The 26,141-nt window shown below is 45.5% G+C and overlaps 3 protein-coding genes across 4 annotated transcripts; 2 read left to right on the plus strand and 1 right to left on the minus strand.

Moving 5' to 3' along the window:
• The first annotated feature begins 25 nt into the window (after window positions 1-25).
• Window positions 26-22,833, plus strand: tmigd1 (transmembrane and immunoglobulin domain containing 1). Of its 2 annotated transcripts, XM_061299728.1 has the most exons (11): window positions 26-159; window positions 227-345; window positions 790-911; window positions 2,877-2,968; window positions 20,119-20,400; window positions 20,704-20,875; window positions 21,010-21,072; window positions 21,318-21,602; window positions 21,669-21,956; window positions 22,023-22,126; window positions 22,211-22,833. In XM_061299728.1, the coding sequence occupies exons 6-11, from the start codon at window positions 20,785-20,787 to the stop codon at window positions 22,220-22,222; spliced, it is 843 nt and encodes a 280-aa protein (XP_061155712.1). In that variant the 5' UTR covers window positions 26-159; window positions 227-345; window positions 790-911; window positions 2,877-2,968; window positions 20,119-20,400; window positions 20,704-20,784; the 3' UTR covers window positions 22,223-22,833. The 2 variants fall into 2 exon arrangements, with proteins under 2 accessions (XP_061155712.1, XP_061155713.1); XM_061299729.1 differs by lacking the exons at window positions 26-159; window positions 227-345; window positions 790-911; window positions 2,877-2,968; window positions 20,119-20,400 and having other exon boundaries at window positions 20,736-20,889.
• Window positions 3,587-7,374, minus strand: si:dkey-175g6.2 (uncharacterized). The gene is made up of 2 exons (XM_061299725.1): window positions 7,169-7,374; window positions 3,587-6,646 (listed from the first exon to the last, which is right to left on the minus strand). Exon 2 carries the CDS (start codon window positions 6,615-6,617, stop codon window positions 4,794-4,796), a length of 1,824 nt encoding a protein of 607 aa, XP_061155709.1. The 5' UTR covers window positions 6,618-6,646; window positions 7,169-7,374; the 3' UTR covers window positions 3,587-4,793.
• Window positions 22,834-23,441: 608 nt separating the features above from the next.
• Window positions 23,442-26,051, plus strand: LOC133168115 (uncharacterized). The gene is made up of 5 exons (XM_061299391.1): window positions 23,442-23,530; window positions 23,657-23,972; window positions 24,039-24,307; window positions 24,376-24,471; window positions 25,240-26,051. The coding sequence occupies exons 2-5, from the start codon at window positions 23,682-23,684 to the stop codon at window positions 25,415-25,417; spliced, it is 834 nt and encodes a 277-aa protein (XP_061155375.1). The 5' UTR covers window positions 23,442-23,530; window positions 23,657-23,681; the 3' UTR covers window positions 25,418-26,051.
• The last annotated feature ends 90 nt before the right edge of the window (window positions 26,052-26,141 follow it).

The following is a 26,141-nucleotide window of genomic DNA, read 5'->3' on the forward strand; positions in this document are numbered from 1 at the left end:
GAGTTCCCCTGAGCCCACAACTGGGCCCCTCGCTGCCCCACAGGGGACGACACGGCGCGTGCGAGGAGCAGGCCACGCCGAAGTGGGGGCGTGGGTCCGTCTGGTAGTTCATCTTTTGGCCACCAGACGGCAGCAGAGACAAAGAATCCGAATCCTGCTGTAATATCACAGAAATATCTTAGTCATCATGACTAAATTTTAGATTTTTTTTTTTTTCTTTAAACAGACGTTTGATAACCTGAGAAGCTCCCGGGTGATACCCTGGGTCAAGAGACCTGAGACAGTACCAGCATGGTTCCGACGGGACATCTGCACCAAAGTAGCCATGAAAATGGGAATCAAATGGTAAGTAGGGTTCACCTTACAACAAAATTGAGCACATCAAAGTCATATTCCAGCATCTGTCCATTTTATTAACCCACCAGTTTTAAGAGTGCACAATAAAAAGTGCATATAATATTAATTTACCATCTGTATTAGAGGGATCTGATGACAATAGCCCGGGTGTCAGCTCTACCTCTAACGGTGGGGGGCACAGTGGGGGGGCATCACTCTGCATGTCATCTTGTGAGCTCTCGGGGTTGTTGACCTGTAAAAAAATTTAATTTATTCAAATGCCCCAAAGAAATAAATCAATTTGAGGGTTTGTAATGAGCCATTTTTTTTTCAATGCATATTTTTCTAATGCAGCAACTTTTAATTCCATGCTACGTTTTATGTGTCATGTTTGTAAAGTAATTTTTATTTCCCCAAAAAGAACAAACCTTAATCTCTGTCTCCCCATCACAGGCGATCATTTGAAGACGTCCTCCATTTCCTCCACCCCCATTTCCCACTTCCGCTGTTTGACCTAAGAACTTTTCACACCCGTCGTCCTCTTCACCGACTCTGCTCAAATCAGTCCCGCCGAGGTGAGATACAGTCATTAAATCCATCCTCCTCTTGCAAAATGTCCCACTAGAATGTTATCAAGGTGGGCTCACCTTTCTTTCTCCCTGCGCCCGACAGTGTGAAACGGAAACTACAGGTGTTGAATATTTAATGCTAGCGAATGGCGCACAAAAAGATCGCCCTAAAGACTCACTGAGGACCGAGGCTCGGGTGTCCTCCCGCTTCGGAGATAAACAATCAGATCATCCCGAGACACAATTTTCACGTCTTTTTGTGTTTTCTCCAACCATTGTATCATGTAAAAGTGGGCCCTTATTTGATAGGATACAAAAAGGAAGAGCGGGATAGGAAAAACAAAACACAACGTGACCCGCAATTGTTGTACTTGTCCACCAGATGGCGTCTAAACATAAAAACACAAACTATAAAATGGTTCCTTAACGACTTCAGTAGACAACGTGCTCGCGATTAGTGAAAATCCGCGTATCATTGGAAGCCACACGTGCATTGGATTATTTTGTTTTTCCTTTTTAATCCGGTTTACATGCTACCCACAAAACACACAACCTCTGCTTCCACTAACTGTGACGTCACGGCCCATGCACGAACCGCGAGAATTGGACTGCATGAGTAACAAATAGACTAAAATATTATCTTTCAAGCGAAAGTACATTTAAAATAAATAAAAAATTCCAACCCCATATGCTGAGTAACACATTTAAAGGGTGTCGGAGACAGGGCCATCTCGTGCACGCCACCAGCATCGTTTACCACTGCCAAAGTCAAAAATCTGTCCTACTGACCTTAAGCACCCCCCCACCCCAACCTCCATGCACACACGCCCTTTTTTTGTCTGCACTTTGATGCGGTGAGGCAGCCATTTGCAAAGCACAATCACCTAAATTACACAGCGAGCCAATTGCTGCTTTCAGGGTCATTGTGCAGAACTGGAACGTGTGTGTCTGTCTGTTCGTCCTCTAAGTGCACGGCAGGTAGGTAGTAATTGGAGTGACCAGCCCCCCTTTCCCTATATATATGTGTGTGTGTGTGTTTGGTGGGAGGAGGACGACGGCGAGAACATAAGTGGTGATGACTCACCGCCAGTCTATTGTGCCAGCAGTGCAGCAGCGAGAGTGCTTTTCGCCCCGTTCGCCTTCCCTTGCGCTCCTTTTTTTTTTTTTTTTCTTCTCAACAAGAAATTGCGAGATGAGAGGATGAAAAGGGGACGGGGGGGGGGGGGGGGGGGTAAACTGGGGTAGCGGTGAAATAATAGGCAATGAACAAAGGTGGCGGGTAAGGGGAGGAAAAAGGCAGATGAGAAACAAAAGGCAAAGCAAGATGAAGGCCTCCTTCACTGCTCTTAATGCTCGCCGAGAGCTTCATTGATGAGGCCTAATATGTCCAAATAGCAGAAAAAGATGTTTGATGTTATTTTTCCCCGTTTCTTATCCAAAGTAGCCACCACACAAAACCTGGCAAAGACACCGGAGCATCTGAAAATTATGAATTCGTTCCAAATAGCAGACAAAAAAATTCTGCATTTCAAATTGTCATCAAAACATCAGCTGGCAGACATAATATCGGAATGCTCCCGATGCTCCCTCCTTCGTCTTTGCCCGAGGCAATCTTCAAATCTTTTTTGTCATTTCCTCACCGCTCGTACTATACGCCGGCGTCAGCGTGTAAGGCGTCGGCGTTGCGGCGATAAGAACCGAGAAAGTCAAAGTTAAGGAGTTCTTTCTTATTGAATTAGAGCTCTTTAAGCGCCAAGGATTTCACGCCCGGGAATGGTGGCAGCGGACATTTTTTAGATAAGAGACAGTGCCGTATCAACACAAGGGGAGGTCCGTCGGGGCACGACCTGGTTGTCCACAAACGATTAATTCCCATGATTCATTCAATCTAATTTTATTTATCTAATTTTTGACACTACCATGTCATTCAACAGGAGCAAAACCCGACCAAGTGACAATTTTCTGTTTAAGGTTCGGCAAATTTCCAGGTGGTCTGCGGCCCTGTGACCCACCCGAAAAGATCCGGCCCTGCATCATGCTGACCACCCCAAGAGAAATATGTGGTAAGAGGACATTTTGTTTATGATCTTTTGTTTTTTTGGACTAGTGTGCCCCCGGGCCGTAGTTTGGACAACCCTGCCATACACAATACAACCAACACTGATTTTCTTTTTTTATAAATCTTCAATATTTTACATTTTGAAAAAAATCCCTTTATGAGTGTGCACGTGTTTTTTTTTTTTTACCCCAGCATAAATCATTCCCATTATTTCTTAGGAGATGAAAAATTGAAATGAGTTGAATCACAACACGCAAAATGTGCATGTGTACCTGTGTACTTTTTCTGGTGTTTGTGTATGCGCTTTTTCTAGAAACGTGTGTGTGTCACGGTGACATGAAAATGACTCATTTTAGTGTGACAGCGTCGCAATGTTGAGGTTGCAAGCCGGTGGCAATGTCCTTTAAAGTAATGTGTGTGCGTGAAGATGGATGACTCATGCGCCAATCACAAGTCAATCACCGCCTCTTTCCTTCCTTCTTTCCTTCCTTCCTTCCTTTTTACCTTTTTGCTCCCATCCGCCCACCAAAAACCACCAAATTCCAAAACAACCAGAAGCCATGAAAAAAAATCACCTTTAATAAAATAATTGCTTTTATTTATGATTTTTTTTTTTTTTTTTTTTTTAAAGGATAGTATAGCAAAACTAGTGGTCATCATCGTCATGCTGTTCTGTACACATTGCACGGGCATGTTTTTATTTCACACTGTACATGTTACAATGCTAACGGTGACATCAATCACAAACACTCGTTCACACAGATGGCGTCAGCAGGTCTTCCTCCTTCTTGTTTTTGTTTTTTTAATTATTAGTGTTCACAGTTTTAATGAGAGAAGACAGCCATCTTGAATTCTCCACACTGTTTTCTTTTTTTCCCCACATTTTTTTGTCTTTTTTTCAAAGATGCAAGTAGAAAGACGTGCATATTGTTGTTTGTTTTCTTTTTTTTTTTTTTTTTTAAATAGCACAATCCCTGACACTTCCCCCACCCCACCGCAAACTCGTCATTGAATTTCTTCAGGAAATGAACAAAAGCGATTGGTCCCCCCACACTGGTGGCGGCGGACTTCAAGTATATATATTTTTTAAACAAAACTAAAGTGATGAACGGGCCCTCGTGCCAATTTACACATGGTTAACCCATAAAAGGATCAAACTTATTTTTTAATACATAATGTCAATTGGATATTACCCCTTTAAACTTTTTTTTTTTTTTGCCAGAATGAATTTCAAATCCCTTATAACAACGCAAAGATTCCACGAGGGCCCTAAAGATTATGGATACAATCAACAACAACAAAAAAATTATATGAATCATGCTAAAAAAGATGAGATCAAATCGCATCCAATCGGATGGCAAGAATGATGGCGAAACCTCGGCCCACCAGATCTGGAAGTGTTTTGTGCTTTGTGGGGACCGCGGGGCTTCGGGATGAGACTAGTGTGTGTAAGGCAAAAATTCAGGGGGTTAAAAAAAAAAAAAAAAATACATGTGCCCTCCCTTAAATTGTAAAAGGCACCTGCACACATCTGATACAAACAAAACTTGTCTGATTTTTTCCAGTGACGCTGTGTGTTGTAGAAAACCTGAATGGAGACGGACGTACTCCGCCCTGTGTTCACATTGTAAACATGGCGAAGTGCAGGGTAAGCCCCTCCCAGCCCCATTCATCTGAGCGAACCTTTTCAACAACAACAAAAAAAATAATGGATTAGAACAAACTGGAATCTCATTCCTGGACCATCCAAATGATACATTTTAGCCTTACGATAACACCGCCCCCGCCCTGGGCTTCAAATATCCCCCCTCCCTCCCTAAACCAGTCATTCAGTACATTCTGCGCTTCATGTAGATCCTCTCGATAAAGTTCTCCAGCTCCTCCTCACTGTCCATCTGAGGCACCAGGCCGTCTTCCTCGTAGTCGTCGTCCCGGGTTGTGGCCGGCTGGTAGTAAAAGGGGGGCCGCCTGCCCCTCCGGGGCGGGGCCAGGGGTTTCGGGGGCGGCAGGGGCTGGTAGGTCCGTGGGTGGGGCAGGATATAGTTAGAGATGTACGGGGTGTCGGGCAAGCGGGGCGCCGGCCTCTGCCTCCAGCCTTGCCCCCGGTTCTTGCCCTGGCCCCTGTGCCTACGTCGCGGACCCTGCGGATCAAGGTCCTGGGGGTTGAAGGTCTGGTCCCGGGCGGAAGGGGGCTTGTCGTAGTACTGCGGCTTGGGGTAAGGGAAGTAGACAGGGTAGTACGCCCGATATGGCTTCTGGTAGTACGGGTAGGAAGGGAAGGCCAGGAACTGTTTCTGGGGTTTGTACCAGTAGTCGATGGGGCTCTGGGGCTGGTACCACAAGTCCTGTTTGCGCGACTTGCCTTTGTCCTTCTGCCACTTCTTCATGGACTTGTAGGAGGCCTTGTAGGGGGCCTTGTAGGGGGCTTTCTTGGGGTTTTTGGAGGCCGTGTAATGGTAGATGGGCGGCGCGGCCAGAGGGGGGGGCACCAGGGGCCTAAATCGGGGCACCACGGGTAAGGCAGCAACCGCAGGGAGCTGCTGCTGTAGTTCTTTCCGCTTCTTCTTCTTCTCCTCCACGTCGCTGATGATCTCGATGACGTCGTCGGCCGGCAGGTGCAGCTTGCTGCTGATCTCGATGAGACGATCGATCATCTGTTGGTCCAGGTCGTCCTCGTCCTGGACGGGGAGGAGGACTTCCTCAGAGCGCTTGTCCTCGGCAGCGTTGCTGCTTTTCTGCCGTGGTTTGAGGAAGGCCTGCTGCTTGCGGCCCATGTACTGTAGCAGCATGTCGGAGGCCACGTCGGCCAAACGCTGCTCCTCCTCGCGGGCTCGCTCGGCTTCCTCCTGCTGCCTGAGTACCTCCAGCTTCTCAGCCTGGGCCCTGGCCTCCTCCTCCATGCGGCTCAGGCTCTCGTCCTCCTCCTCCACCTCCTCCTCCAGCTCGCCGCCCTCGTCCTCAAAGTCATCCATGAAGTTACCGCCGTTGATGGGGCCGGCCTGGGCGGCAGAATTTTCCTGCCAGTGGAGCTTCTTTCCAGCTCGGGCCAACTGTGTGTTGTACGCCTTGTAGCCCTTCAGGGGTGGCAGAATCTCATTGTCTTGGAGGCCCAAATCAATGTTCTGGAAGTAGCCGCGGATTTTGCGCTGCAGGGAGCTGTCGTCCCCCTGGGGGGCGGAAGCCAGGAAACTATCAACTGGTGTTTTCTCCATGAGGTCCTCATTTGACCGCCCGTGACCCCGTTCCTCCTCAAAGTCTTGGATAACCTCATCAGCCCCGGACTGCCTCCTTATCTCATTGACGTCCACCAAGCTAGAGGACGCTTCCTGTCTCTCGTCCCCCTCCTGTCTTTCGTCACCCTGCAGGTCCAGAACCTGCAGGAGGACTGCGAGCACCCGCGCCGGGTCCGATCCCAGCTCCGGACGCTCGTCCCGGTCCCGCGACGCGTTGTTCCCTCCGCCGTCGTCGCCCCGGGGCGGCAGAACAAGCACCGTCTCCTCCTCTTTCTCCGCCGCCCCTCCCTCTGCTGTCCCTCTGTCCTCGGGTTCGGCCCATGCGGGGGCAGCGTTGGTGGCCAGCCACAGAGTGACGGTGAGGAGGACCAATAGGATGAGGCGGGCTGAGGGAGGGGGGTGATGACTGGTCATGACCATGCAGGGCAGGCAGGAGGGTGGTGACGCACCTGTGAGGGTGTGGGGGGGGGGGGGGGGGCACAACATGCAAGCCAGGACAGTTAGATTTAAAATACAAATATTACCCCCCCCCCCAAAAAAAAAAAAATCCTCTGAATTGAAGTGACAGAATGAGTGGAAAAAAATAGACTCTTACGAATATGAATCACACTCATTCCAAAATCATTTGCGCGTGTCACGATGAGGAGGCAAGGTTTGGATTTGAAGGTTTTTAAGCGCACCGTCGTTTCTTAACCGAGCCCACACAAAAATGTCCTCAGTTTTTCTTTCTTTTTAATTCAATTTTCATTCTCGGATTTTTGATGACGTGACGATTCGCTTCTCTCGCATTGGGACGGTTACAACATTTTTTTTTTTAGACAATTTTGACGCACAGAATTGGCGCAACGCATTGACACCCCCCCCCCCCCCCTCAACGCAACATTTTGCATTTAGTACTACCACGTCTAGATTAAACTGTACAAATTATATTTGTATTTTTCAAACCATTCGCAACAAAATGCGGCTCTCACCTCCTCCTCTCGCGAGCCAACAAAGCCAGGAGGGGGTCGTGCGCTCCAGCCATCTTTTTTCGGCGCGCACAATTTGTCACGAAGAAAAAAAAAAATGTATTTGGAAGAAGAAAAAAAAAGAACGAAAGAATATGTAATCCTATAAAGGTCCCGTGAGTAAAAGCGACGGCGTGGAAGTCATGCGTGGTAAAAAGCTGCAAGGCACGCTTGAGTTACTTAACCCCCCCCCCCCCACGTACACCCACCCTCCTCTTCCTCCTCCCAAGCAAATAGCAAATTATCTGGATGGTCCATTTGAAGCCCCCCCGCCTACTGCAATCACCCTCTTTGCAGGAAGAGTGTGGGCGCTGTCATAAAAAAAAAAAAAAAAAAGCTTTTGTCTTTTTTTTTTGTAGCGTGGGCACGTCCCCCCACGACTGATGCGTGTTGTGGCGGAATGCACGCGAGCCCCAAATTTGTATCCGCTCCACACTACATCTAGCACATTTATTTGTATTTTTTTTTATTTATCTATTTATCTTGCGTTTCCCTTTTGGTAATTCGTAATGTTATTTTCTGTAACGAAACACTGTAACGGACAATTGTCCCGTCTCTCCACGTCATCAATGCACAATAATTGAATTCAAATTGAAGTTTAAAAATAAATGCACTGGCTTGTTCAAAATAGACCGATTTAATTGACTAAATGTCGCCGTTGTGGAGTTTAAAAAAACGAAACGAAAACAAATGCGCGTTGTTCAATTTGTGTTAAAAAAAAAAAAATCAATTTGGCGCAATATGGCACGTGCCAATGCGGGTTAAAAGGGGGCTAATGACAGATTTCGTTTAGTTATTATTCGTATTGCATTATTATACCACACGAGAAAACGTGAGTTACCATAGACTATTTGTAAAGGTATTTTTTCTCCTCTTAAATAAAATGCGAATAAGAGATAAAACGTGCAATTGCCATTACAATACCACAAAATGATGAATGAATGAAGAAATAGATGAATGAATTTTCTCACCTACCTGGGGTCCCACTATAGTGGGCTGGTGGGGGGCAAGCGATGGGGGGTAAAAAAAAAAAAAAAAAGTCAAAGTAAAGCTCCAAAAATTAATCTCATCAAGACTGGGGAGAATTTAAAATCTTCTCTTTCTTCTCAGCCTGCGCGCGACATTTAAGAAGATTCAGATAAAAATGTTACTCTTTAAAAACAAATCAAAACTGCTTTTTGTCACTTTAAGCCGTGCAGCTAATGTATTGTAGTGGATGTTTTCAGCACCACGGCCAGCGCAACTTTATTGTATATACCCTCCGTGGAACCACGTGACTACATCACCCCCCCCCCCCCTCCCCACATTCACCACCACAACACCCTCCCCCCCCATACGCCACCCCCAGCTGCAGGCTGTGCTGACGTCACGTCCATTGATAAGAACGTTGGTGTGGAGATGGCACCAACGCCCCCACATAGCCCCCCCTCCCACCCTCCTCCCTTCCACTCCCCTTCCCTCCAGCATGAATGAAGGGAAATGGCATGAATGAAATATTCCTCAATGAAGAGAGAGAATGAGTGAGTGAGTGAGTGAGTGAGTGAGAGATGGAGCAGCCATTTTGCACGACTTCTTAAATCTTCCGCTGCACCAGGGGAAAATTAGGGGGTGGTGTTGGGGGGGGCGACCTTGTTAACGAGCTATCAATTAGTGCTGCTTTGTGTGTGTGCGTGCGGATGCTCGGTTAAAGTGCACTTTAACAGCGTTGTGCTTTTTTTGCAATCGTTGCATCTCGTTCAATTGTTGGTTGAAATATTCCTATTGGGGATTTCTGACTGCCCTTGAAGGCAGCACGGGAATTTAGGTTAGCTATAGATGGAAGAATGGAAAATCAGTTCTAGACGTAACACTGCACTTTAGGAATGTTCCCGAAGGCAGAAAATCATTTGGGAGCGAGGAAAGCTATGATTTCTGACTGTCCTTGAAGGCAACACATGACTTTAGGTAGATATTTAGCTTGAGAGATAGGCTGACTGAGGGTGTACACACTTGTGCAATATACAAGATTTAATATGGTTTAAAAGTTCTAAATTGATTTTTCTTGGACTCACTTTTTGTACGTCACCAAAAAACTGCATTTGAACAGGGGGGGTGTAGACTTGTTCTAAAAATATCCACTGCAGACAGACATATTTTTTTTGGACTGAACTAATCAGTTGTGCAGGACCACAAACTGTCCACGAAAGATTTATTCTGCTTGTATTTCATCTATTTTTTTCCCCCAGTCCAATTATATTCGTCACTGTAATTAGTATTGATTCACCCATGAGAGTCACCCAAGCGTACGTCAACAGGTGAGAGAAGGAAAGTGGTCTGTTCTCACTGATATGATTGACAAACATTATGACACGCACCGCCGCCATTTTGTTTTCCTTCTGGCTGTGCTGTGAGAGGAATTCAATGGGATTTCTTATATATTTGACAGGGTGGGGAATACAGAAATCTATATTTTTATAATCTTGTTGTCAGGCAAAGTGCAAGACAGTTTTGATGCACAAAGGGTGATTCGAGCAAAGTGGAGAGGCTGAGTCATTTCAAGAGTGCACCGAGTTGCTAGCAAATATGTTTTTATGCTCTATTAGATGATCATGAAAGAACAGCTTCTATGATTTCAGACTGCCAGTGAAGGCATCATTCAATGAATGGATGAATGGATACGCATTTAACTTTGGATGGATTCAGTTCGCAGGTCGCTTGTGTGAGGAAAATGAGATTCGAGTCTGTTCCTGAAGGCACCGCTCGACAATGGACAGTTACCGACACAGACATTTGCGTGAGAAAAGCTCTAATTTCAAACAGCCCCTAAGGCATCACATGACAACCTCTGCTTGATTAGATTGCATTGCGAGGGAGGGGGCGGAGGAGGGGGGCATCGTTATTTGCGTGCCGAAATGCTTGATGACGGCGCCGATGATGACAGCGGCACTGGAGGTGTGCCGCAGGGCAGATGTTGGCTAATATCACGGCCTTGGCATTATCAACTGCCACTCTGCATTAGCCGCCCCTTTGCGCAACGACCCCCACCCCCCCACGAGCCCCCGCCACCAAACCTGACTCACACTCGACCGCTGCACAACACCTCGCCGCCTTTTGTCTCTCGCTCTGAAACAAAAATGTAATATTTGCATAGATTTTGAAATGGAGGGAACACTTGAACGTGTCTTTGAAGGTCTCTCAAGGTACTGGATAATGACCTCGTAAAAATGGCCGCCAAAAGGTTCCTCATTCTCTCTCTGTGGCCGTCTGTGGTCGGAGTTAATTAAACGAAACAAAAGGCCATTGACGCGACGCCTCGCAGGAGCTTGGCTCACGTTTAATCGGCGAAAAGTTTCTCCTCTGCAAAGTTTGAAGTTCGACTCAAGAAGGACGCACCATGTGCATGCCAGGCCACTAGTTGGCAGTGTTGTCACTGCTCTTTTTTTTATTATTTAAAGATTTCCATTGGTTGTGCTGACACCAAATAAGCTTTCTGAGAGAAATTCAAAAACCAAGACCAAGAACTGCAGTGCATGGACTTATAGTTAGAAAAACTATATTTGCAAATATTCATGTTTGTGGTGCTATCGCCAACTAGTGGCCTGGCATGCACATTACAACTTTTTTGTTTGTAGTTCTGCATGAATACCCGTAACTCACGTGAGAGTTTTCTCTGCTGTTTTACTGAGATAATTGAGACTCTGGGCGAAGAGCCTTTTTGTTCCCTTTAATCACCTTCTTTTGTGCTGACGTAGGAGGAGATGCTTTGAGAATGATGAACCTGCACGCTGGCATGGCTGTCTTTTACTTTCTTTTTTGTTTTTTTTTGTCTGCGCTAATGCAGCTGCCGGGAGCACAACACCTTCAAGTGATAAAGTGCAGCCGAGCGATTAGCATACGCTTTTCCCACCCACGCCGCCGCGCTCCGCCAAGGCTGGAAATGGACGAGTAATTGCGTTGTAAGGTTCCCGCAACACAATGGACCCCCGGGAAGGTGGCGCCGTGTACGGGACCTGTGTGCCCACGCTCTAATCTTCCACCACGTTGCACCCTTTTAATCAGAAGAATATCCATAATAGTTCACACTGTGTTCCATTGTTGTCCCTAGACCTTCTGAAATGAACAATTTTGCTATGCCAAAGCAACAGGTGGCGCTATATATTAGCGCTGCGAATGAGTCATAATTCGTTCGATTGGATAGCGTGAGTCTTCTGTAAACTCGAAATGAGTCAAAAACCTAAGAAATCTCGTTATATCGGTGGACTCGCCTGACTTGTGTGTGTGTGTGTGTGCAGCGGTGAATCGATTCCCAGAAAGAAGCACGTAAACAACCCAAAAGGTTACACCTGGACCTGGAAGAGCTTTACTGAGAAAGCTTCTTTAGCGTTTAGCGGTGGCTAATGTGTTGAGCAAACGGTCCACTTGAAAGGTGCACGGAGAGTGCGGCGTGTCAGCAATGTGCTGCTTTATAGACTGTGAGCGGCTCGTAATGAAAAATCCACAGTGCGTCAAACATAATGAGTAGCGATCCATAAGGCCGTCAAAGCCATCCAAGAATGAGCCGTGAATGGCTATCCATCGCCGCCCATCCAAATTATTTTCCCTTCATTCTCCATTACAAAGAAAGAGGAGCAGGACGAGGGGCGCCGGGAGGGTGTCGACGGGGTGGGGTCGTGAATGATGGCGGCGGTCCCGGGGCGGCCGGCAAATTTGAGGTTGATGAGGCGTTTCATACGGGCAGCGCAAAGACATCAGCGCCCGCCATCAATCTCCGCGCCTCGCGTCAGTAAACACGCATCCAACGCCAGGGCGGGATCGGCCCAGCACAACCAGTAGCAGGCCTCGGACCCGTTAATAGAAGCTAGAATGGGTACTCGGTTGTTTTTCAACTTCCTGGTGGTTTCAGAGCAACTCCTGGGTTAAGTTTTGTTTCAAAATAGGTGCATGTGTTGTTTTCATGTCATTTCTTGGGTTGTTTGTATACTTTTGGGGTTTACCATACCGCCACCTAAAGGACTGGAGTAGAAATACAACTCAAATGTCTTTTTTTTTTTTTACTTACTTTACAATTGACTTTTTTTACTTTTACTAACAGCAAAAGTTGTTTACAAAAAATCTCTTCTGTCTTTGTCTTCTGACAAGAATTTGGTATGCTTAGCTGTGCAGCTTTTGCATGCATTTATTACTGCTTGAGGCTGCAAAATTGAATACATACCACGAGCCATTTATTTCCATGCCAGCAAGGCAATATTTTTCTTCTACCCTTTGGAAGAACAAGAATAATAGGTTTTTAAAAACAGAAGTTTGAGGGCGAAATCTTTTTTTACCATTTCATTTTAAAAGCATTTAATACGTATGAGTTTGAGACGAGGCGCTTGTTATTGTCAGCCCGAGGTCGACAAGCAGCATTTAACAATCTGCAACAGTGTGGAGAGGACCAAAATAGCTGCAGCACAGCAAATGACATCAAACAGATAATCGCTCATAATGTCATCATGACCTTTGCAAAAATAAATGCTGCTCTTACAAAGTTGATACTGAAAATTTCAATTTAGCAATATGTTTGTGAGTGTGATGGCTAAATTCAATTAATTTAATGGGTTTATTTGCAATGCAAGTGAAAACATAATCAAGTCAGCAATTCAGTACATTTACAAAAGTACAAAAAATAATTTAATCACGCAAAACAATCACCTAAACAAGTACATTACATTTAGTTGAATTACATTGAAAACATTGATATAAAAATAAACACATATATATATATATATATATATATATATATATATATATATATATATATATATATATATATATATATATATATATATATATATATATATATATAAAATAAAGGGAAATTATGTTGAATTAAAAAGCATACAATTTTATTAATTTCCATTAATATTAAATTGTACTTGTGTTAGAGATTAACAAAATATAATAAACACCATGCATAAAGTTAAATTACGTAAAGAGAAAATTTAATTACATGAAAGCCTACAAATGTCATCGTATTGAATTCAGTCTATCAAGTCACATTAAATCAAATTAAATTAAATAAGATTCATTAAAGCAAATAAAATAAAATTTCAAGTTTCCATTGCTCCGCTCTTGTTGCTACCTAATAAGGTGGAACATTGTGTGAAAGGACCTACGGTATGAACTTTTCTGTGATGTGGAGGCCACACATACACACACACACACCTATAGATCTACAATCCATAGTCGTCGATAATACAGCTTGGAGAGCCCGAGGTGAGAGAGCCGAGCGAGTCCTGATGAAAAGTGTTATCGGTTATCAGCGCCGCAGCCCGACTGGCAGGGAAGTCATTTGGAACGCCCTAATGTGCCTGCGTGACTCATTGACAACATCTACAGCGACAAACAATCTCGCATCCTGTGTGTGTGTGTTACTAATTCTTCCCGTAAGAAACAATGTGAATAGATTGAATTCATTGACGGTAAATTTGTTGCTAGGAGCTTCTCAATGCCCTAAAATGGCCGCTTCAAACCAAAATGGCCGACTTCAAAGACTTGAGACAGTTTAACGTGGTTTTGGCGGGCCCGTTAGTAACATAGCTGGGTTTTCTTTTGTCATCTATGAAGCTAACATGTTTCTGTTATCGTTTTTGTCGAGATTAAAGTCGATTAACAGTATAACCGCTTTCATTTTTTTTGTCATCGATGAAAGTAACGTGTTTCGGTAGGCTCCGAAACAGACGCTGAGTTCAAGCTGACCTTGTTGAAAAGCTTGTATGCCTTCAGCTCTTTTCAAGTCGATAGCGCACGGGGGGAATTTTCCCATTTTCTTTATCTGTGACTCGGCGAGGCGCTCGGCGAGGCGCTCGGGCAGCCGCCGGTGTGTTTGCCGTATGTAAGTGGCCGTTCTAAACGCGCCTCTTGTCTCCGCTATCATTTTCACCCCCTCCCCATTTCTTCTCCATTCTGCCGCCGTCCGCTCATTCTCATTTGCCTCCCTATCACATCAGCGTGTATTCCATTTCCAACAGCGGACGTGCTTATCGCGAGTCTGCTGCCAGACAGCAGCAGCAGAAGCTTCGGCGCCATTTCTAATAATTTGACCCTCTCACATATCACTCAAAGCGGAAATTTCGCTGGTCACCGACCTCATTTAAACTTTTTGCGATTGTTGAGGAATGAGTGAGCAAGATTTTGTGCTGAACAATTCTGAAAATTTTTTTGGACCTCCTGATATTGTATTGAAGATTGCAGTTTTTTTGTGTGATTATTTTTTTTTGTATTCAAGATCCTATTCCCATGTCATTTCTTTTAAATAACAACCAAGCTTAGAGATGATAGCTGAGAAGACATTTTGGGTGAGGCGGCGACTGCTCAGGTTGCTGATTGTGCACCACAGGCGACTGCGAACATAAATGACAGACGCAGCAGCGCGCCGAGTTACGTCTGACAGCGCACAAATGTAAAAACGCAAGAATGACAACCTATTATCACGTTTTTCTTGAAATGCTTTTTTGATGGATCTTTTTTTAATCCCTTTTTTGACTTATGTATTTGTATGTAGGACCCGAAAAAGTCTCAAGTACCCCAAATTGCTAATTAAGTCAGCCATTTTGTTCGGAGGCGGCCATTTTAGATCATTTTTCCACGGGGGTCCTTCAAAACTTCTCTTTTTTTCACCCCACTCTGCGGCTGATGAGTTCTCTGAAACAGAGGGGCTGTGATTGGGCCGTTCCGGTTTTTTTTTTTTTTCTTCCAGTCTGTCTCCCGTGGCAACCACCAAGCCGATTCCTCGAGCCTTCTTTCAGTGCGACGCCTCCGATTGTGTTGTCGTTCAACCAAGACAATACGCTTTGTGACTATCGTCCGGGATTATACCCAGCTCCGCTCGGTTGCGCATCGGCGTGCCCGCGCATGTGCTATACGTGCGTGTGTGTTGCCTACAGGTGACTCATCGTACTGCAGATGACCACAATGTGCTGCTGCTGCTGCTAGAGAATTCCAATCTCACATTTGTCTTCGTCATTCTATTTCTCCTCGACACGATTCCTACTTGAGCTCAAAATGTCCAGCTCACACACAAGCCACCTTTTAATAACCGAGAAAGATGGGAATATAGAAAGACATCACTTTGTTTTAATAAGAACACCGGGGCCTATTTCCATATTCATAATTTTATGCGTTTTAGTGCATGGTGAGAGCTCATGAGCAAAAAATAGAAAATCATGTATGGAAAGTAAATTGCGTGTTGCGTAAGTGTGATGTCACATTTGTTAGAAAATAAAAAAATAAAAGCGAGAGGAAAAATAGGCGGTTTATTTTTATTTTTTTTAAATTATTTTTGCACGCAAATCAATGAAATAATCCTGCGGATAAATAATCCTGTTAGGTGACGCTTCTCACTGTTGTGGTTGGAAACATGAGCCAATATAGATCAGCCTAATCTTTGTCGTGCACACACACACACATTTCCATGGTAATTACCACCGAGCCTGTCTCAGGGGCCCGAGGGGGCCCCACGGGTGACGGCGGTCTCACAAGAGTCCCAGTTGGCCCATTGAGGAGATCATTAGATTGGTTAGTGTAATCTACAACAAGCCCCCTGAGTGTGTACATGTGTGTATGCGTGCGTGTGTGTGTTCACGCGTTAAGCGGCTGTTCAATGGACTCGGAGGGTCCGCTGGGGAGGGTGGGGGGCGGACATTAGCTTTACTGCCGCCATCGGAGGGTCTTGTTTAGCCGCAGCTGGGATTTGAACCCCCCTCGGGAGTTCGCCTGATGGTTCATGATAGCCCACTTGAATGAAACAGGAAATAGCTGTTAAATTGCTAGGCCAACTACCAAAAAAAAAAATCTATGCAATCATGAAACAAAAAAAGAGAAAGCATTTTGTTTTTTCCTTCTTATTTTTCCTTCATTTTTGTTCTTGTTGTTTTGTTCTCTAAAAAAGAAAAAAGAATTGGGAGTGATAATGAAAAAAAAAAGTTTTTTCCTTCTTATTAGGAACACAAGAAAATACTTTTTACTGTTTATATAAAAAAAACAAAAAAAACAAGGCGAGCTTCCTTCTGCAGTCTTTCAGAAACAAGCATTCATTTTGTTGCTTCTAGAAATCATATTTTTTTCATTGCTACCATTTCCTCGTGTATTGTAATTAAAAGAAAAAAAACAGACAGCAGCGCTGTTAAAAGATCCAACCTCAGACATTTTATCACACTATCGGTTCTATTTTTTCCGGGTTTTGTGCAAAATAGGCAGCTTGACTGGCTCCTTTAAACGCTCTGCCATTTTCCTGCCGTCGTTTGACACAAGGAAAAAAAAAAAAAAAAAAAAAGCTCCATTTTTTTTCTTCCCTCGCTCTCTTTCCATCCGGCGGAGTGAAAAGGAGAGTGAGGAGGAAGAGGAAGAGAGGGGCGACTGATTGCTCCTTTTGTTTAAGAGTGAAGCTCGCCACCTCTCGGGGGATAATTGGCGCACGAGGAGGCTTAACGTGGCAAATAAAAGAGAAGGGGGGGGGGGGGGGAACAAAACAAGATTGCTTGCCCGTGGGCTCGGAATTTCAACCTTTTCAAGGTCTAACACTTGATTTGTTGTTTTATTGGCTTCTTTGATGATTAAGACAACACGTATGACTCAATGTTGCTCGGACCTTACGATTACGCGGAGAAAATATCTTAAATCATTCCATTTGTCAAAGATTCTTTGAAAATTGCCAGGGGCCATTGATGAATCTTTTTTGATGCCGGACAAAAAGATTCCCACCTCATTTCCAATTCCATTCGATATTCCTGCATGGTGATGACTCACTTGTTTTCTTTTGTCTTTTTGTCGGCGTAATTAACGACAAAACTGTAAAGCATAGCGCGTACACAATAAAATCCTCGTCTGTCGTAAACACATCGCACACGAGCCACGTCCTGCGCAAACACCGATGACCTTTTTCCCCTTGCAGACGCGCGTCACGGCCGGCGAGTACATTGTGACTATCACAGCTGGCTTGTCTTCAACGTCAGTGTGTGTGTTTGTGTGTCTGCTTCATATTCTAGTCACAACCTGGCATAGTGTGCACATTTTCAATGATACTGGTTTGAAAGTGGTTTTAATTCGTTTTTATGTATCTATCGGGACCTTTCCAAACACGATTTAGGTTAAGGGTGCCGCCAATGAGGTTAAAAAAAGAAAAACGATGCACGTTTTGTTTGGTCAAATTGTCTTCAAATTTCGCAACATTGAACAGTCCGTCACTTGAAACACTTTGTCGGTAATTCTCGAGCTGAAACTTTCAACTTGATGACAGCTGATTTGGTCAAGTTGAAGCCAACCATGTTATTTCAAGTCATCCTAAACTGGAGGCCATAAGGAATGCCTTTCCTTTTTAATTTCCTTAAATAATTTCCAATGTAAGCACCAGTTTCCAAAACATCAATGACAAGTTGGCATCATTGACGAAACTAATAACCTCCAACTCATTCAAATTTGGCTTTTTTTCGCCAGCATCTTTAAGTGCAGCAGTGGGCGTGACCCTCACCGCAGGGCGGTGGCGACGGAAAGGGGGGGGGGGGCACATTTATGAGTCATCCGCTCAGAGAGCGCCCCTTTAGGCTCAAGTTATTTCTTTATTTTGCGCTGACTCCTCTTTCCACACCTCCAGCGCGCCGCGTACGTAGATAAGATGGCCAGCGTGAGTCATATCGTCGTGCCATGCAGGTGGCCGTTTTGACGCTCGCTGAGCTTTGGAGAGGTAAAGACGGTAGAAACAAAGCTACATGGGAATGTGCGGAGGGATGGAGGGAGGGAGGGAGGGAGGCGTGAGGGATGAGGGAAGATGGAGAGAGGGGAGGGAGGGGTGGTGCTGATGCCAGCGGCCTGATGACTCATGGCGGTGCTGCGCTTTGTGCGTCACTGGCGCTGGCTGGAGGAGATAGCGGGGAGAAGGTCTACGCATTTAATTACACACACTGTACGCACATACACACACACACACGCGTGTGCACTAAATTATATCCCCGATTACACTCTTTACATGCGAGTGATTTAAGCTTCCAGGTGTTTTCCTGCACGCTGGTCTCGGTCGTCAAGTATTTTGGAAAAGATCCCGCGAGGTGTGCGTGGAAACAAATTAAAAGCGCTGGCAGTCGCGGAGATGTGACTGGAATGTGAAGAGGACGCACACGCGCGAAACCAACACCATCCAAATACCGGTCGAGACAATTTTGATTTTTGAGTCATTAAATGAACAGCTTTTCATAAAAACCCGTTTCATTGACTCTAATGTACACGTTTGCTAAGATGATAAATTCGACGATAACAACGGACTCGTCTTGGATTTTTTTTTTTCTTCTAAAACACACTAAGTCCATTCGGTGCTTTGCTTGATGCACGCGGGCCAATTAGACGCGCCAAAACCGACGCTAGGCTCGCGTTGCGTCCCCCGCGAGCCGCCTGATGAAACATTGCGTTTTGGCTGCAATATAGCTCGTACGGCAATAATAGCCATCACGACTCAAGCCTCGGCTGACGGACGCACGGCGTCCCGCGAGGTCCGGTTCAAAGGCTTTATTAGTTCGCCACTAACAGCAGTTATCTGTTATCTTGTTACGCCACTCGCGCACATTCATCACCAATGCATCCTGCGCTGTCCTGATAAAGGCCGCTAACTTTTTTTGCAAGGCTTTTTTTTTTTAATGAGCTGGATGGGTAGAGGAAAAAAATCTGACCATTTCAGTGACTGGTGCTGAAAGAGTTTCAAAGCATGTTTTCAGAATGCAACAAACGGATGCTAGTCGGGGAGTGGCAACGCTTTCATCTTCTTGATTTGACACCCTGCAGTAGTTTGAAAGCGCACTGCCGACACCTGCAGGTCCAAACGCATAGCCTAAAGCCAGAACAAAACAAAACAAAACTCCCGCCCTGAAGGGTATGGTTTGAAAGTGAGCTAAGCGGGCCGCCCGCGCGCCCGCCCGCCCTCTCTGCAAGGTCAAACAGCCGCCACAGTCAATGAGCCTCTTCAGTCGACAAAGCTCGGAATTAACGCCGAGTATCGTCCCCCCCACCAGTGGCCCGGCGGAGGGTGCCACGCGGAGGACGGCGTGTCACGATGCGATGGGCGGGAGGAGGTGGAGCGTCGGGGGGGGGGCCGTGACGCCACGGCTTCGTCAGGCGGATGAGTCACAGGCTGAAAAACGGGAGCCGACGGTGTCTTTTCCGGTAGAAGAAGTGAAATTAGGACACTTGATGCGCCCATCAGACAAGGACTTAATTAAGGCGCAATCACATCTAAGCAAATTATGCCAGCGCTGCCTCGACGGGCTGCCGTTGTGATCGCTATCTGTAATGTTGTTCAAACACGGGCCCGTGACTCACTGGCCTAGATTACTTTTCATGTTTTACTTCTCGCGGCCACTCTTGCACAAAATACAAATATCGCCGCAACCCGTCTAACGCCCCCCCCCCCCCCCCTTCCCGTCCTGCTGCGTGCAAATGACACAAAATTGCTCGCCCCCAATGGTGGCAGCTCAAGTGTTTGCAGGTGACAGCACCCCCCCCCCCCCCTCCTCATCATCCTCACCCCCACCTCTCTTTGTGTCCACCCCCTTGACCAAGTTCGCTCCTGTCTTGGTGGTTACCCTCTCCTGTCTCCTGACTATCAGCTGCAGCAGAAGCCAGAACGCGTACCCGCCATTATCCCCGAAAGCCCCTCAAAGCTTTTTAACATGCAATCGGCGCCCCCCACCCAATCCGCCACCCCTTTGTTCCTCCATCTTGGCTCCGCCTCTCATGACGCTGCCGCTACCATTAACTACGCCACATCACAGTGACGAGAGTGCCCCCCGCCCCCCCCCCCAACCCATCTCGGCGCTATCATCATCATCATCCTAATCACACCACCGGACCCCTTATCTCCCATCACCAAATCTGCTCTGACACAAAAGCAATTATCTCTCATTTGCTCACAGATTCCCAGCCGCCAATCAACCACTCCCCCCACAACCCCCACCTAACAACCCTCCCATCGCCACCTAGTGGGAAAAGGTGGTACTACGTCATGGGCCATCAATGACACTGCGCATGAACACTGAAAGCGGGCGGGGACGACGGACCCTGGTGGGCTTTGCCGCATCACTGATGATGGGTGATGCCGCCCACGCGACGTGACTTCGTCATCATGGCTTCCTGTCATGAAGCCGAGAGCGCCACCTAGAGGGTGGACATGTAGGTCTTCCAAAACCTGAAATGAGGTACACGTATTATTAAATAGATTATTTTTGTCTACGTAGCCTTTTTTCTTGTTAAATCGTTCCGGGAAGAAACTAAGAAATATAATTTTTTTTAATAAATTAAAATGTTGTGCTATAGCCTCCAATCAGATTGTTCCACTATTATCTCTAACACAGTACAAAGTAAGAACCTTGATGATTTTTAGTAGGGCTATACCACTCACAGCCACTTGGGGCAGCACGCTCACCTTTTTTTTTTTTTTTTAACTCTGCTGCTGACTATCTGTATCTTTTATTGTCTTTTTTTTTTTTTTTTTTTTGAAGGCGCTGGCACTGCAATCCTTTTTATGTCCACCCAAGATTGAGCACATACTGCCAATAAAAAATACAACAATAAACTTACACATGATTGATAACAAACAGCGGGAAGTCATAAAGCTGAACTCCTCTTCGGCGTCTTTAAGAGCTGACACATTGTCACGTCTCAAATCTTCAGGTGAGCACACTCAGGTGAGCTTGCCGCTGTTGACATTCACTCGTAATACATAATCTGTATGTGTTGTTATTTTAGTTGTGCTACTTTTTTTTCATAATGATTAATTCTAAACTTTTCTCTCACTTTCTTACCAGGAAGGAATAAAATGGGATCCTACTGTGTTCTTGTGTTAGCGCTTTGTGCGGCACAAATATTGTGTAAGTATGCACACACAAATACACACAAATAGCCTTTCAATTCCGAGAAACCAGAATCGTGCGTCATACGGTTGTTGTTTTTTTCTCCGCCAAGGCCGAATTGCACGAGGTTATTTTTTTGATTGCCGTTCGTTAAAATGTAAAAAAATCAAACTCAAAATTTCAAGGGGACAAATTTCAATTAAGTTGGGCAATTGAACTCAACATTTTTTTTTCTCATCTGCTAATCTATCCTTCATCCCAAGGCGTCACCATCGACTCGGTGCCCAACGCGGACGGCGAGGGAGTCATCCTGACCGAACTGGAGCGAACCGTTTCGCTGGTGTGTTCCAGCAACCGATCCGAGGAGGACGGAGCGGAACTGGTGTGGCTGAGGAACGGCGCCACGGTGATTCTCCGCCAAGGAAACCGCAAGGGACAAAGTGCCGTGTGCATCATGCCAGTCATCCACCAGGACAACGGCGCCACCTTCACCTGCCGCCTGAGCAGCAACGCCAGCGTTGAGGCCTCCGTCACACTCAATGTCACATGTGCGTTATCTCATTCTCTGCCGTTGACGACTATAGACGTCAAATAATAATAAATTATTACACCAGATGCGCCCATACTGTCTGGTTCCGAGGGCGTATTAGTGGAGGATGCCTCATCGCTGGTGCTGAGCTGTGACATTTTCGCCAACCCGCCCATCTCCTCGGTGCGGTGGACCCTTAACGGCAGCGCTATCGACATACTCGCCGGGGGCTTCACCCTGACCAACGACGGCTTCACGAGCCGGCTATCCGCCGACAAGGCGGAGAAGAGTAAGCATGAGGGCCTCTACCGCTGCACGGTGGACTCGCCCGTCTACGGAATCAAGAGCAAGGACTTCCTGGTTACTGTCACAGGTGAATCTTTGCGGTCCTCAACCCACTGTTGAGCTTCCATGTTGCTGACTCTGTTGAATTCCGCAGAAAAGACCGTCAAGTTTCCACTGATGCCCATCATTGCCGGCGTGGTTGTGGTGTGCCTTACGGTGATCCTCGCCATTGTTTCACGCTGGAAGAAAATCATCAAGGTAACGTGACAAAAGTATTGAAACAAAAGCTGTGCTTAAGTGTCGCAGTGTGTCTTTTAACACTCAGCTTTTGTCTGCCGACAGTGCTGCAAGTGAAGGATCGTCTGCGGTCGGTTAGCTTAGCGCTAAGACTAAGAGAACCAGCCATTTAACCAAGTGATTTTGTAGCTCTCCACTTGGCTGCTCGTTTCCATGACAACAGGAAGGAGCCCTTGCCCTTAATTAGCTTTGCGTGAAGCTAAGGCTAAGATACCCGACAAATTAAACGACTCCTGATGTAGCCCTCTGTGAGGATGCCTGAAGCTGTTGTGTAATGTGTTATTATATATAAATTTGTATTGTAATTTATTGTATTAACCCGCAAAGTAAAGAGTCCTTTGGTAGCACTCCACGAGGATGCCTTTTTATTCTAAATTATAACTCAACGAGACTGCCAACGAGTAAACATAAAGCTAACGCAGTACTTTTGACTTGTTACTAAAATGCTTACGCTTAACAAACATGTTTATTTATTTTGGTTGATTCATGTGGGGAGTCTATTATTTTACCAAATTGGGAGGAAGATTATTTCTCATTGCACATTCCTATCTTTGCGTCCAAGACATTAAGTGGATTTGTAATGTCTTCTTTCACTGTTAAATTTCAAAGCCTGAACTTTAACTCCCTACTGAATGACACTGACTCATTAAAATGGTGTTATACATTTACTTTAAATGCAACAAAAATCTATGTGTCAATGTCCAAGGCCAAGCTCACAATGTCACTTAGCCCATAAAATAAAATATGGTGATGTACGTGTTCACATAAAAAACTTGACGAATAAACTAAATAGATAATAAAAGAGTTCACACGTTTTGGTGATAGGAGTAACCTAAAACCAATTAAAAGAAACAGACAAAGCAAAGTGGTATTATGGCTTGGTAAATATCAACGGTTATTACATAACAAAGAGAACTTAATAGAGCCTTGTGCGTTTATTGCTACTGCACAGTGAGGAATTTAATCACATTGTAATTTAGCAGAAATTGTGTTAAGGTTCATGAGACGGCCAAATAAGTTTTCCCACCCAAAAGAACTATCGCATAGACTTTAGCGACATCTGCAGGTGTATTCATGAAACACACGTCTTAAAAAAAAAAAAGTTCGGAAGGCGTTGATTTAACAAATTTGATGTTGGTGATAATGAAAACCAAACTCATAAAGATTACATTTGATCACGTAATTCTTTTGTATAAAAATTATATAAATATTTAACCCGAAACTACCGGAAGTACGAATGGAGGGCGGGCTCTTTGTGTGACGTCACTGACGGGGCGTTTCCCAGCCCGCTTGGAGCTTCTTCTTCACCGCCAAATTCAAACAACAGAAGGCTCGTCGAGTCTTCCACAAAGTGCTTCTTTTAAGGTAAGGAAGACATGCGTCACTTAAGAAAAAATCTTTGATTGACGTTTTTTTCTTTAGTGATGGTGTGGGGATAGAAAACTTTTATCTTTATCTTGAAGCTAACGTTGCGTACTGAACCGTCCGCAGTGTTGTACGGGTGTTTTCTTTCATAATGGATGGTGTGGCAAAAGCCGTACTTGGGATCTGGCGGGCCCAAACGACCCCGGACGATTCGGATGCCCAGAGCTCCCCCGAGGCTCCTGAAGGCTTCCGCAAGCTATCCTCCTCATCCTCCCTCAACTCGCTGCGCATTTCCCTCCGCAAGCGCCTCCCGCTGCACGCCGTTCAGTCCAATTCCCTCCAGAAGGATGCCGGTGGGGAGCCCACCAAGGAGCAGCCCAAAACCGACGCCGTCCGCCAGCTGACACGCCGTGCTCGGAACTCCATCGGGGGCGTGGTTCAGGTACCTTCACTCGGGACTGAAAAACCTGCGTTCCCATCTTCATTTTCTTGACCGCCTTCTATTCAGAAGTTGCAAAGGAACAGGGAGTTCTCCCGGGACCAGTGCTTGGTGGCGACACCGGGGCGTATCAACGAGGGGGCCGACTCTCCCTCGCCGTCCATCCAAACCCCAAGACGCACCGGCAGGTCCGCGGCCAGGACTGGACGCACACCGAGCTCCAGAGGAAAGCAGGACAACGGCGTTCTCGGGGTGAAGCACGGAGGAAGAAGGCAGCTGGTTCGCATGGCGGCGCTGCGAAGCCCTTTTGCTTCTCCCAACATGAAGAACCAGAAACCGTGAGTCACGTCCATGTTTCTCCAGCACATAAATCGCTTTGACTTTTTAAACATCTTTCCCACCACAGGAAGTTTGATCAGGATCTGGACTCGGTCTCAAGTGGACTCCGCAGGCTTAAACGTCTATCGAAGGCCTTTGATGAGCTCATTGGAAGAGACGACAAGTAAGTGCGTGTTTGTATGTGAATGAAACATTTGTGTGCATTCGGGAGAGCCGTTGAGATTTTCCCGTCCAATCAATCCCGGCCGGCGTCTCCCGGCAATTCCCTCCCACCCCAGCACATTCTTCGCGCCTCGATTTCAAACTGAGGGGAATGAAGGGGCAGATGGGAGGGGACCCGTCCGTCTGTTTGTGTGTGCGCGCGCCCATTCTAACCAGATAGAATTCCAAGAATGTCTTTTTCCGGTCGTGCTCTTCCTGCTGTGACATTCAAAGTGCGCAATTACAGCAGTTGGCACACTTAAATATGGAATGTTGTTGTTGACCCCCCCCCCCCACCCCTCCTCTACAACAGGCGCTTTGGCTATTCTCAAATAGCAGAATAAGGGGAGAAGGTAAATGCATCCAAACAAATAGCAAGAACTAAAAGAGGAAATTTGAGCATGTGTTGGAGATGCATGTGCCTGGAATGAGAACAACTTTTCTTTTACCTTCATTTCTTTACAGTGGAACCTCTACTGTTACTGAATTTACATTAAAATGCAATAAAATGGCTACTTTAAACCCCAAAACAAAATGGCGGACTTAAGGCTTTATGGAGCTTTAGCCTTTGATTACAGGAGCGTTATTCCTAATTGACTTTTCGAGGTTCCACTGTTGTCTTTCTTTCCCCACACTTTCGCATCTTAACATTGCTCGTGCGTCTCGACAGTAGACTAACAACTACAAAAACTCATTGGAATATTATATTTGGATGCGTTGGTCCTTTTAGGTACAACACAATGGACAAGAGCGGTTCTTTGACATACATGACGACGACGACGACAACGACCATAGTGATGAGGAGGAAATTGGACCCCAGCGGGAAACTCAGCCGCTCCAACCTGAGCCACCAAGCCTCACAGGCGTCGCAGCGTTTCGGTGGATGGATCCAAGCCGTCCGCAAATGAGGCCTTCAATAACGTCATCGTAAAGGATCTTTCAGATATACCGTGTTATAGAAACCGGATGGGTTACTTGCCTGTTGGCAGTGTCGTGTAGTTACATGTTTCTCGAAGCTAATTAGTGGTCACTGTTGGTCAATTTAAGTATAGCTAACGAAAGTGGATTTGTTTTTGTGATTGTTCTTCCTCTAGCTGCTACAACCAAATGTATTAGTTACAATGTTCTTGAAACACTTTAGTCAATTCTTTACTGTATTTTTTAAATGAATGAGACCAAAATTGTACCCGTAGAACTAACACTAATTTGTATGCATATGCAATAATGATATTGATATTTGTCTCACTTGGTTTTATAGTATTATCCATATGAATGTGCCTCTTTATAGTTTCTAGAGGGGTTTTTTCTCTATGCCTGTGAGATAAGTAAAATGTGACCTGTGGGTGATTCGTCTTATCTACTTGTTCTGTAATGTGATTTGCATGATTTACTGTTTAGAATGAGGAAATACGCCATTTCGAGCATCCAAGGACAACCTTTCTAATTACAGAAAGGGGGAAAACTTACCAAATGTGAACTAAACTGCCATTTTATAGTATATGCTTGTGTTTTTTTTCTAATAAATGCATTTAATAGATTGCACCATATTAACGTTTTATTTTACCTTTGTGCAATGTGTTCAGAGTGAATAATAATGCATTTCCCCCTGATTAATTCTTACGTAGAAAAAAA

The sequence above is a fragment of the Syngnathus typhle genome, linkage group LG15, assembly GCF_033458585.1.
Source record: "Syngnathus typhle isolate RoL2023-S1 ecotype Sweden linkage group LG15, RoL_Styp_1.0, whole genome shotgun sequence".
Taxonomy (NCBI): domain Eukaryota; kingdom Metazoa; phylum Chordata; class Actinopteri; order Syngnathiformes; family Syngnathidae; genus Syngnathus; species Syngnathus typhle.